General features: G+C 41.5%; 1 protein-coding gene across 4 annotated transcripts in view; it reads left to right on the top strand.

Moving 5' to 3' along the window:
• The window catches only part of SYT9 (synaptotagmin 9), a 246322-nt gene that overhangs the window by 56598 nt on the left and 177626 nt on the right, over nt 1-12098 (top strand). For all 4 annotated transcript variants that reach the window (XM_055282565.2, XM_055282567.2, XM_055282566.2 and 1 more), the window contains exons 2-3: nt 149-500; nt 10577-11123. In XM_055282565.2, the coding sequence (XP_055138540.1) occupies nt 149-500; nt 10577-11123 (899 nt within the window). The remainder of the gene's footprint in view (nt 1-148; nt 501-10576; nt 11124-12098) is intronic.

Genomic DNA, 12098 nt, shown 5'->3' with positions numbered 1-12098 from the left:
TAAGTAACCCAGCCATGCGCCCCAGCATGGCCTTCCACAGTCGGCTCCCAAGGGATGAGTGGATGAGAGGGTCATTCTGCCCACACTGTGTAATGGGTGGGCTTGGGAGGAATGACCACACTGACCTTTGATCTTTGCTTCTTTGCAGATATCTCAGTGAGCCTGCTGACGCTTGTGGTCACTGCCTGTGGTCTCGCTCTCTTTGGCGTGTCTCTCTTCGTATCTTGGAAACTCTGCTGGGTTCCGTGGCGAGAACGAGGCCTGCCCTCTGGTAGCAAAGACAACAACCAGGAGCCTCTTAACTACACGGACACAGAGACCAATGAGCAGGAGAACAGTGAGGACTTCCTAGACCCTCCCACGCCCTGCCCTGACTCCTCCATGAAGATCAGCCACACCTCCCCTGACATTCCCCTCTCCACCCAGACAGGGGTCCAGGAGAACTGTGCCCATGGCGTCCACGTGCAGCGCCAAGTCACAGAGCCAACCTCGTCCGCTCGGTCAGTAATGCCTCCTCCTTTCTGAATGCAAGGAAGGACCACCCCATTCCCCTCTCTGGCAACAATAGCACTGATTGGTCAAGGAGCCTATAACCTTTTCGATTTCTGTTCTGTATCAGAGACACGAATATGGAAAACTCTATGCTTCCTACACTGAAGTTAGGTTTCTGAGCCCGTCTTGGTCTCTACTTAGTTCATAAAAATAATAGTTAACATTATTAAGACAGCATGTGTGAAGTACTCTATAAGAACTTTATATTCATATTTTATTATAGCTCACAACTTAGCATGAAATGTATACTATTATCATTTTTCTTTTACAGCAGAAGAAACTTAAGTCAAGGCGATTAAATTCTTAAAAAGTTTTATATGTAAATACCCAGGTCAGGATTTGAACGCTGGTTCAACCAACACAAGAATCTGAGCTCTTAATCACTCTTCCCTGCTGCCCTCCTACTGCTTTAGAATTTATTCCCTGTGCGTCTGACCTATCCTAACAGTCACACACAGGCTCTCTTCAGACTCTACCGTGTGGCTGGAGGTCTTTGTCCATCTCCAGCCTTTTGAAGGCTTACAGAGTACCGAGACCAAGGTCACTCTCTTTTCATTGTCTGGATGCTTTATGCTCTTCAGCAGTAGAGAAATAATATAATGCAGTGAAAAAAGATGCAGTCTCTCAAGTCAAATGAATTGGCTTTACTTTTTGTAAATTTGTACAATGTGTGACATTGAACAAATTACTTAAACTCCATATCTGTCCATTTCCTCTTCTTCAAAAGAGGAATAGATAGTACTGATTTGTAGGTGGTTTTAAGAATGAAATGATAACATGTGCTTGCACAGGTCTGGTACCTAGTAAATGCTCCAAAATGTGAGCTGCCATTTTGCTGTTAGTATTGCTATTATGGCCTCTCCCAAGGCTCAGACGTTGCACAAAAGTGTGTTTGAGGCTAAGCAGCCAGTTCCAAATCACTGCATATAAAAACTCATTTTCAATAAGATATTTCAGGAAAAGAGACTCAAGAAGCAGCTTTCCTTAGAATGAAAATATTGGCCTGAGTGATGGCCAGATAAATAGCATGTGCTGTTATTTGGAAAGTATAAACACAATTTGGAGGTATTTTTAAAAAAATACTTACTGTTTGTTCTCCAGAAACAGAAATAAGACTTTACCTTTTTATGTTAATCGAGTTTATCCTAGAGGCTCCACTCATTCTCATTAAGTGGGATGGAATATGCCAGTTTATAATTTGATTGTTTCAGAAACTTATTTTAGCATCATTTTCAATTCTGAATCAAAGAGCCAAATCTAAAATATTCCTCTGTGAGGAGGTGGGTAGTTGTCTGCCGTTTGATTTAGAAGAAATCCTCAGATTTTATCACTAGGATTTATCTTCAGATTTAAAACTTAAATATAACTAGAGCTCTATTTGATGCTGTCATAGAGTTCATGCAATGTGCAGACTTATAATAAAATCCTTTCAGTATTTCAATGGCTAGAGCCTTTTAGATAGAGTCTCCATTGAAATTTCCATCGAAATTGCCTCCTATTTGGTTCTACTCTGCATGTAACTTTTCTAGTCTGAGTTCCTCCAATATATGGTGGTAGTACTGTGATCTTATTAGATTTGATCTGAGGACTCTGCCATAATTCTAACAAACTGATAGCAATGATGCCACTATAATTATCACAATATTTATACTGGAAAAGTATATAAATATACTGCATAGCAATAAGTATTTGCTTAAAAAATAACTGTTATCACTACTGATTTGTAGAAATTGGGTAGAAGGAAAAAAATTAAAAGGGAGAGTGAAGGAATTATCCCCGTAAAATGCACTTTGTGTTCAGATTTATTTTAGTTTTGAAGGCATGCAATTACATTATCTTTTCTAATGGCAAAAATCAGGTTTAGCAATATCTGAACTACTATAAGAAAACTACTCTTTTCTAGCTGCATTTGACCTAATACTGACAATTTGCATTTTTATGCATTCAAAACATTCATACCTAAATTACTACTGGCCTAGTTTTGTGGGGTCTCTCTGGAAATATGTATCCTTGTCTCAGGATCTCAGCACAATAAGAGCAGTACATCGTCTTCTAATTCTTTGGGGATTGTGTTGCATCATGAGAAAATGCACACACATACACGCTTTCTGCTAACAAAAAGGAAAAAGAGAATGAAATTTCCTTTATGCCTCAAAGCATTTTTAACATTCTTCTTTAAGTAACATTTTTGATACCCATATTTGGGGAGGGGAAAGGTAAGCTTTGCTGAGAAAGCTCTAAACAATCTGCTTTTCCAGTTACTGTTTCTTCTCCTTTCTTTCTCATTATGTTCTTTACTTTCTCCCTGCCGACACTTTCTTACTGCTTCCATCCTGCAGCCATTATCACCGTCTCAGGACAGCTATGATCACAGTCTCAGGGTTCCCAGTGCACGAAAGACATAGCCTCCATTTAAAGGTGTCTTCAGGATCCTTGTGATTGGCACAGTTTCTGTCACACCATTTACATCAAAAATCTCAACCTCACCTGTCCTCTTCAGCTTGGATGTGTTCTTGGATATGTTTGGCTGACACAGTGCCTTTTCGAAATGTCCTAAAGATGGGCTTTGTTTTATCTTCTAAGAATGTTTCTGGTCAGAATGACTTTCTGTTGTTCTTTCAAGATCAAGCATGTTCGGTGTCTCGTTACTTCAGTGACTATTAGTACCATCCAAAATTGCTGTCAATTCTTTTTGATTTGAATGAAGTCCCTTTTGTACAGTGACTCAGTATGCTGGAAATGTGGATGTTTCAGTTTTCTCAGAATTTTTTAATTCCAGAGCTTTATAAAGTTCTCTACTCCAAATGTATGAAAATCCCTGGATCCCCAAAATAGAAGGAACCTTGAAAGGCCATCTAATCCATTTCCTGATTCATGTCCTAAGATGAAAGTTCATCCTATTTTTTCAAGCCTTCTCAAATGTCTTATGTAACACTTCAGTTTCTCAAAAATTTCAATTACCACACCACAAACCCCTTATCAGGTCTATTAAGGCCCTGCATTTTAATACTGCCACAGTCTGCTTCCAACAGCCTCACCTTATGGCCAGGGCCACCATGTTGCAGAACCCTAGGGGACACTTTTAATATGAACTCAATAGGAGACTGCCTGGAAGAAGGTTGTTGTACTGCAGCTGCACTAGCCTCTCTCTTAGTTCCTTCAGCATCCCAAGCCCCTTCCTGCTTTGAGGTCTTCACACATGTTGTTCCCTCAGCTAGGAATGCTTTTCCTTTTTTTTTTTTTTTTTTTACTTCCTGGGTCCTTTACTTCCCTTATGCCCTAGCTGAAACATCACCTTCTCAGAAAGGTCTCCCTGGCCACTCCATCTGAAGTCTGTGTTCTGTCCCCCACTCCTTCCCACTTTAATTCTCTCCTGCATTGCCTTGTTTTCATGTCTTCACAGGATTAAATTATTTTAAGTGATTCTTTATTGCTTGTACTCCCCTCTAGACTGAGTTGTGTGAGCTCAGAGACCACATCTGTTTTGTTTCTTCCTGTCTATCCAGCCCCTAGCACCACCTGGCACACAGAGGACTTTTTTCCATGAATGACTGACAGAATACATTGGTCAATATCAGGCCACTTTTCTCATGCTCTTCTGACAAGAATGACAAAGGGCCAGAAGTATAAACTGAGCAGAGCCTGTAATAATGGTGTGAGGCTGGCGGAAGGCCATTTGTCCCAGGTCTCACATTCATTAAGAGCCCCACATTAGATTTTTGACCTTATCTCTGAATTAAGCAATCCATAGAGTTACAGAAACATGCTGACAGAATTGAAAGAGGAAGATAACCATCACACTCTAAACTTAGGTCCCATGACTGGCCACAACTCAAGTAAATAGTACGCAAAAGTTAAATGTTGTAATTATACTATGAGTAGCACATTTCTATTAAGTTATATTTTTGTGTGGTGAGAACACTGGTTCAATGTAAACACCTAAAACATAATTTTTGAATCATAGTTATTTCTTCAGATTTAAATAAACTAACTGCTTCAAAAGTGGAAGTTGCCTAGACCTATCTCAACTTCCATAAGACCCTGAAATGATATGTAAATGAGTGTTTTCTCTACTGGGATTAAATTATCAGAAACTATTATATCCATAGTATTTCTGTATTTACTCTAGACACAGATATCAAGCATTTGCTATGTGCAAAATTCAATATTAGGAGGTGGCAATAAAGAGAGAAAAAATATATAACCCTGCCCACAAAACACCCACAGCAAGAGCACCAATTATACACACTGAAGTGCTCAATTTGTTCTTTAGAAGATTAATCTGGAAAGAATGTATAAGATGCATGGGACAGTGGTGAAGATTGGATGTATACAGGGGCCTGTCTGAGGGCCTGAAGTAAGCTAAGATCAGTGGGAATGAAAAGAGACATAAAGACGTGAGCTACAGTAGAACAAGTTTTGGTGAACAAAGGTTCATCTTAGTTATGGAGGATAAAGTATTCAAGTTTTCAAATCTATTTAACTTTGGAGGGAGTGGGAGGAAGCAGGTCTTGCCTCAGTGTATCCACCTACCCTTGGCAACACACCTCCACTGGCCCCAAAGCCTGATGCCTGTCTCTTCATTATCTCACTCATGCTGGAAACCCTTGAATCTTCAGGCCAATAAGGCCTCAGATTTTCACTTCCTCCTGCCCTTGTAGTCTACTAACTGTGTCTGTCCCTATCCAGGATTTCCCCTTCTTCTGTGTCTGCCTGTGGTTCAGGAAAACCCAACTCTCTCTTCTTCATGACCAGGGGAGTTTTGAAGAAGAAAAACATCCTGTCTCCACCATTTCCATAATTCCCCGCCTTGACTTGAACATAGGAAAGAAACCAGTAACATTTCTGAAACCACAATTTGCTTCTCTCTTTTCTCCTTGGATCCTGAAGCCTTGTAGACACTGGTGCCCGAGAACCAGGGAAAGGACAGGTCAGGTTTCACTTCTGAAGTGGGCCACTGCAGTGAAGGAACATATATTAGGGTGCATTTGTTCATGGCTGCACATGAAAGCCCACAATGGAAGGGGTGTTGGGGATATCGGTGCTGGCTTGTACAGAGCCTGGACTCAAAGATGCAGTGGGTGTATGTGAGGGACTCTGGAAAAAGCTGCTGGGGCAGAAGAGCTGAAAGTCCCATTCTGCTAGAGAGGTGAGACCAAGATGCAAATGGATTTAATGTCCATATTGAAGTCTACAGCATCAGCTTGGAGGTGGCTAAGAATGAGGCCAAGTTAAGTAGGCAAGCCCAGCTCAAGTATCATCTCCTTCATAAAAATTTCCTCAGCCAGAGGCCTTTCTCCCTCTCATCTTCTGGTGGGGGAACCATCTCATCACCTGCCTGGACAGCCATTTCCTTCAAGATAGTGACTACATTTTGCCTCTCTGCACCTTCCACCCCATTTGACACTGCTTTGCAAATTCGAATTTGTTGAATTGCCATTACGTCCTGTCTCTTAAGATCTGATCGACATAGTTGGCTTTTTGGGTGATAGTTTAGGGACTAACCTAGAGCTGCGACTAGTTAATTCACATCTGAGGAAAGGAAAGGAGGAGAAAACCCTGTACCTCTGGGATTCTGACCTTTCCTGACCTATGGCTGCAACTCAGCACAAGACTCAGGTTTCTCCAGGCATGAAAGTATGTTTTTGAGTTTGTTTTGGGAAATCTACTTTGCACATTTTGTTAATTATCTTTGAACTCAAGCTTTCCACAGGTTCAACTGCTATTCTTCCAGCTTAGGTCTGGGGTAGCTAAGTCTAATCTTTATTTTCTCTTTGTTGTTTCTTGCATGAGAGGAAAATAGCTTTTGCCCACCCAGAGAGAGAATGGGAGGTGGAGGAAGCTGAGAGTTACAACCCCAGCAGCCAGCTTCTCTACGACAGCATTAGGGTGTGGCTTATTAGTAGAGGAGATCATCTCTCAACTTTCCTTCTGACCCACTGTCCTTGGGGTCCACTTTTTTTCATTCATTGTGCACATTAAGTCCTGAGAACACCAAAATACAGGACTCCCCAGACCTACTAAGAGGACTGTCTGCTTCAGACACAGATCTCTCTTTGCCACATTCCTACATTCCCTCAATGTCATTGTCCTTGTCAGTCAGTGGCTTTGAAATTCTAGACCGTTGCCCTGGGAGCCTCGCATTTACTGCACTCAAAACCACCTCCATTGACCATTTAGAGCCACCTCACCTGGGGTGGGGCAAGCTCAGGTAATGGCTCTATATTCCGTATCTTTCCTCCCTCTTGCTTTGGGCTTGTGTTTTCTTCCCACCTCTGTTTGAGTAGCCTATGAGAACTATAGAATATTGATTTTCCATTTCCTCTAACCCCTCTTCTCCTTTATGCCCCTGGGGCAGTCTCCCTGCTCCACTTTCTTATTTTCAGCCCCCAGACCTCCAGAGGTCATACAGGGAGGTTATGAGTTATCCTGGTTCTCTGGCTGTTCTAAGCTTCTCTATTCTACCATGCCTCTCCCCGAACTCCAGTAAACTCTAACTCTCTTCTGAATGGAAATTGAAAGAGACTGAAAGGGAGCCCCAGGAGTGAGAACCTGTCATGCCCAATTACAGTCTTTGCTATCTGCTTTAAGCCACTACCTTACAGTTAGATTCAACTGATTTCCCAAGAGTAAGTGTGATTCTGAATGGAGGGGAAAGTGTTGGGAATGAAATTATCATGTAAAATGTTTGAGTAGATAATAGTATTCATATCTGTGACTGGTTTTTTGTTTGCTTGTTTGGTTTTTGGTTTTTGAGTTTTTTTTGAGATGGAGTCTTTCTCTGTTGCCCAGACTGGAGTATAGTGGCGCGATCTCCACTCACTGCAACCTCTGCCACCTGGGTTTAAGCAATTCTCCTGCCTCAGCCTCCCAAGTAGCTGGGACTACAGGTGTGTGCCACTATGCCTGGCTAATTTTTGTATCTTTAGTAGAGACAGGGTTTTACCATGTTGATCAGGCTGGTCTCAAACTCCTGACCTCAAGTGATCCACCCACCTTGGCCTCCAAAATGCTGGAATTACAGGTGTGAGCCATTGTGCCTAGCCCGTAACTGTGATTTTTTTTTTTTTTTTTTTTTTTTTTTTTTTTTGAGACAGAGTCTCACTCTGTCGCCCAGGCTGGAGTGCAGTGGCACAATCTCTGCTCACTGCAAGCTCCAGCTCCCGGGTTCATGCCATTCTCCTGCCTCAGCCTCTCAAGTAGCTGAGACTACAGGGGCCCGCCACCATGCCTGGCTACTTTTTTTGTATTTTTAGCAGAGACAGGGTTTCACTGTGTTAGCCAGGATGGTCTCGATCTCCTGACCTCGTGATCTGCCCACCTCGGCCTCCCAAAGTGCTGGGATTACAGTCATAAGCCACTGCACCCGGCCTGTGATTGGTTTTTAAGAGGTCAGCTGTATTGGGAATTTTTGGAGGGATTCCTGTGCAATTGGGTTCTCAGGGAATGGGATCTTTTTTCAGTCTTTGAACTACACCAACAACCCCTGCCTCCCTGCTGGCAATCCACTTTGGTTAGGAAGAGCTGAACATGTGGGACAATTTATCTTCAGATTTCATGTCTAAGAAAATGTACATGTAGAACAGAATATGTCACACTTCTAAGTAGCCAAATCCATGTATTTTAAATTAAAATTAAAACTATGGTGGCCGGGCACAGTGGCTCACGCCTGTAATCCCAGCACTTTGGGAGGCTGAGGTGGGTGGATCACGTGAGTTTGGGAGTTCGAGACCAGCCTGACCAACATGGAGAAACCCTGTCTCTACTAAAAATACAAAATTAGCCAGGTGTGGTGGCACATGCCTGTAATCCCAGCTACTCGGGAGGCTGAGGTAGGAGAATTGCTTCAACCCAGGAGGCGGAGGTTGCAGTGAGCCGAGATCGCGCCATTGCACTTCAGCCCCAGTCAACAACAGTGAGACTTCATCTAAAAAACTAAAAAACAAACAAACAAAAAAAACCAAAGCCACTATGGTAGGTTTAGTCCTACAGACAAGGGTGAAGACAAAATGTTGCTGTGATGAATCTAATGCCACTACTAAGAAAATTCAAAGGTAAATTGTAATGCACAGTCTGCCCAGCAACCATCTGCGGAGCAGCAGAGTGACAGGGCCTAGGGCTGACATGAGATTATTGTCTGGGACTGGATTGTGTAGACACAGAATTGTTGGTCCACCACAGACTCGTCAGGAGAAGGAGCATCCAGTGGATATTGAGGATGTACTTTTATCATGTAAACAGCACCACTTACTAGACAGTACCCAGAAGGGTGGGAACTGATGCAGGACCCAATTATGGACCTTTTTTGAAGAAAAAAGGTTTCTTTTGTAAAGAAAAATTAATAGCCCAGGGAAATAGGGCTGGCACCAGCCTATTCTGACCTCTGCATATGGCAGGTTACTTTCTGCTGCCTCCCAGTCCTTTCTGCCCACAGAGTCCAGTAAAGTGAGACTCAAGCTCTATTCTAGCACTGCATTGGTTCCACTTCTGGACAAGGGAATGATCTGGCTGCACTAGTGCAGAAAGCCAGTTTTAGATGCTTAACAGCAACTCCTGCCTTCCCTCCCCCACCCACCCAAATCATAAAATACAGAGAAACCTTAAGATTGTGGATTCCTCTATAAGAGATTAAAATCTCCCATCAGCAACTTTCAGATCACAAAGATTTTGTACATGTGGGAATGTATGTGACTGGGCTATGTCTGCTTGCTATGGACTGTGTTAGATGTGACAGGTACAAGTGACAGCTCTGTGACAGTACTCTTGTCATACCATGTGGGTGATTAGTGATTAGGAGGCTATTTTAGGATAAAGAGGAATGCTCAGCATAACCATATCTGTGGTGACAAGGGAGAATACTTTCAAACATGTCTGGGGGTCCCTTAATTCCATTTTTACATCTTTATTTCATTGTCTGAAGAAAGGAAGAGAAGGGCAAATTCAAATGTTTACTTTGCCTCTACAACTGTTTACCAATCCCTAAGAGACATCCCAGCTGTTCTCTTTCACCTTCGAGTAAAGAGGGTATTTTAATTAAGGTTGTTGAGCAAATGCATACAATACAATATAATGACTCGAAACTCTGAGCTAAAAACAACAAAAGTAACCTTAAAAACAACCTTGTATGTTATAGCTACTTCTCTCAACTTGGGAAGACACACACAGATCAGACAGGCTTTAAAGAGAATTTTAGAGAAACTTCTAACCCAAACCAATACACTTATAGGTGAAGAAGAGTATACTACAGTAGCAAATATTTAGTTTGCAAGTATCAGTATCCAACCATCTCCAGCTGAATCCCTACATGCATTTATATAGTTCATCTTTAATTTTTGTGCCATTAGTGTTTATTTTAGAAATAAAACCTGTTCTCTTGATCACTAATCACCCATGTGTACAGCAAAAGCACAATCCCAATTCTGTCACTGCTACCTGTCAGAGCCACCACAATCCACTACATGCAGACACATCTCAGTCACATACATTTTTGCATGAGCAAAAGCTGTGTTCTAGTGATGAAATGATTTGATTTGAACCAGTAAGAATTTATATCCTTATAAAACTATAAGCCAGTGGCAAGAAATTTTGTGTAATTTAGAGAGAGATTCATTCTTCTTAAGGCAATACTTGGCTATTTCAATTTCAGAATGACATTATATATAAAGTTGAATAATTTTATTTTTAAAGCAGTTTGTACAAATCTTTACATTCCACCAGACGAATAAGCTTCTTTAATGGCATATTAGACAGTTTAGAAACTATATTAAACCTTTAAAGCTCTGAGGTCACATGTTACTAGGTTCATTTCCTGATACCAAGCCTCAGTTTTGAGCTTCAAGCCTTAAGGAGCAGCTTATTCACACTGATGAGCATTTTGAATTTAGGCCACAAGAAAAAAAAAAAAAGCCCACAGATCTAAGCTCCTAACAAAACATAACAGTCTACCTACATCCCAGGCAAAAGTTTCTGAGAGACCCATAGCTAATAAGGTTATAACTTTGTTCTGTGTTGCTCTTCATTCAAGGCATAATTCAATCCGAAGACAACTCAACTTGTCAAACCCAGACTTCAATATCCAGCAGCTTCAAAAACAGGAACAGTTGACTGGAATTGGTAGAATTAAACCAGAGTTATATAAGCAGAGGTCATTGGATAATGATGACGGGAGACGGAGTAACAGCAAGGCTTGTGGGAAACTGAACTTCATTTTAAAATATGACTGTGACTTAGAGCAGCTCATAGTGAAGATTCACAAAGCTGTCAATTTGCCCGCCAAGGACTTTTCTGGGACTTCAGATCCTTATGTCAAGATCTATTTGCTTCCTGATCGGAAAACAAAACACCAGACTAAAGTTCACAGAAAGACCCTGAACCCTGTGTTTGATGAAGTGTTTTTATTTCCAGTTCCCTACAATGACCTTGAAGCACGGAAGCTTCACTTCTCTGTGTACGACTTTGACAGGTTCTCTCGTCATGACTTAATCGGCCAAGTGGTGGTGGATCACTTCCTAGACTTGGCTGATTTCCCCAGGGAGTGCATCCTTTGGAAGGATATCGAATATGTCACCAATGTGAGTCCAGCATTTCTTCATTTTGGTGGTGGGGGGCATCTTGGTTAGCAAGGAAACAGATTACTTACACATTATCTTGAGAACAAAGCCTAAAATTCCTGTCAATGTACATGTAGCAATTATTTCAGAACCTCCTTGTACCTTTTCAGAAACAGGGTTTTAACAATATTGATTTTGAAGTTTCCAAGCATTATTCCATGAAAACAATATTAAAGATAACATTCTGTCTTTTCTACTTTCAGATTCTTAGCTAGTCCCTAAGAGACAGCAGGTGTTATCTGTCCTCTGTACCACATTTTCTTTAGAGCTTTTTCAGGTTTTTTGTGCTAAATGGAACCTGGCATTCTATTAACCGTAGTCTGCAGCTAAGAGACCATTACCTGACTCTGACAGCAGTAGGTACTTACCTGTGTTCTGAGGTTGGCTCAAGAGCATTTCCCATGATTGGATCCTCAACTTCAACCCTACAAGTGGGAGTGGTTGAGAAGAGTTGGCAACACATTTTTAAATGTAACACTCACAAAATCCAAGTTACAAGGAGGGAAGTCTGAAAAGAATCTATAGATAGTGGCAAAACTAATCTATCGACAGTCACATCCAATTTAGGGCTCAGGAGAGAAGTCAAAGGTGCTATGTAGTGGTACCATACATCTATGTCTACATTTTAAACACAAGATTTCAGAGGTGATATTTCTACTCCATTTATATCCTTTTCATTATCCTGCAGAGGTGTATTGGCATTCCAGAAATAGAAAGGAAAATTGAACATTCTTAGGTAACTCTGATATTTTAAAGCCACTTGTTTCTTTCACCTGTCCAAATTCCCTGAGATAACTTTGTTATCTCCTCTTCCTGGATATGAGCTATTCTGAGGCCAGTGTAACTCTCTTTCTCTGCCATGGCATCCAAATGGACCAAGCACCACCGTCCTTATTCAGCTCAGACACTGATTCAGCTTGAGTCTGGAGCCTATTT

This window comes from Symphalangus syndactylus, chromosome 6, assembly GCF_028878055.3.
Source record: "Symphalangus syndactylus isolate Jambi chromosome 6, NHGRI_mSymSyn1-v2.1_pri, whole genome shotgun sequence".
NCBI classification, from domain to species: Eukaryota; Metazoa; Chordata; class Mammalia; order Primates; family Hylobatidae; genus Symphalangus; species Symphalangus syndactylus.
The sequence above is the reverse complement of the archived record's forward strand: the minus strand, read 5'-3'. Positions and strand labels throughout refer to the sequence as shown.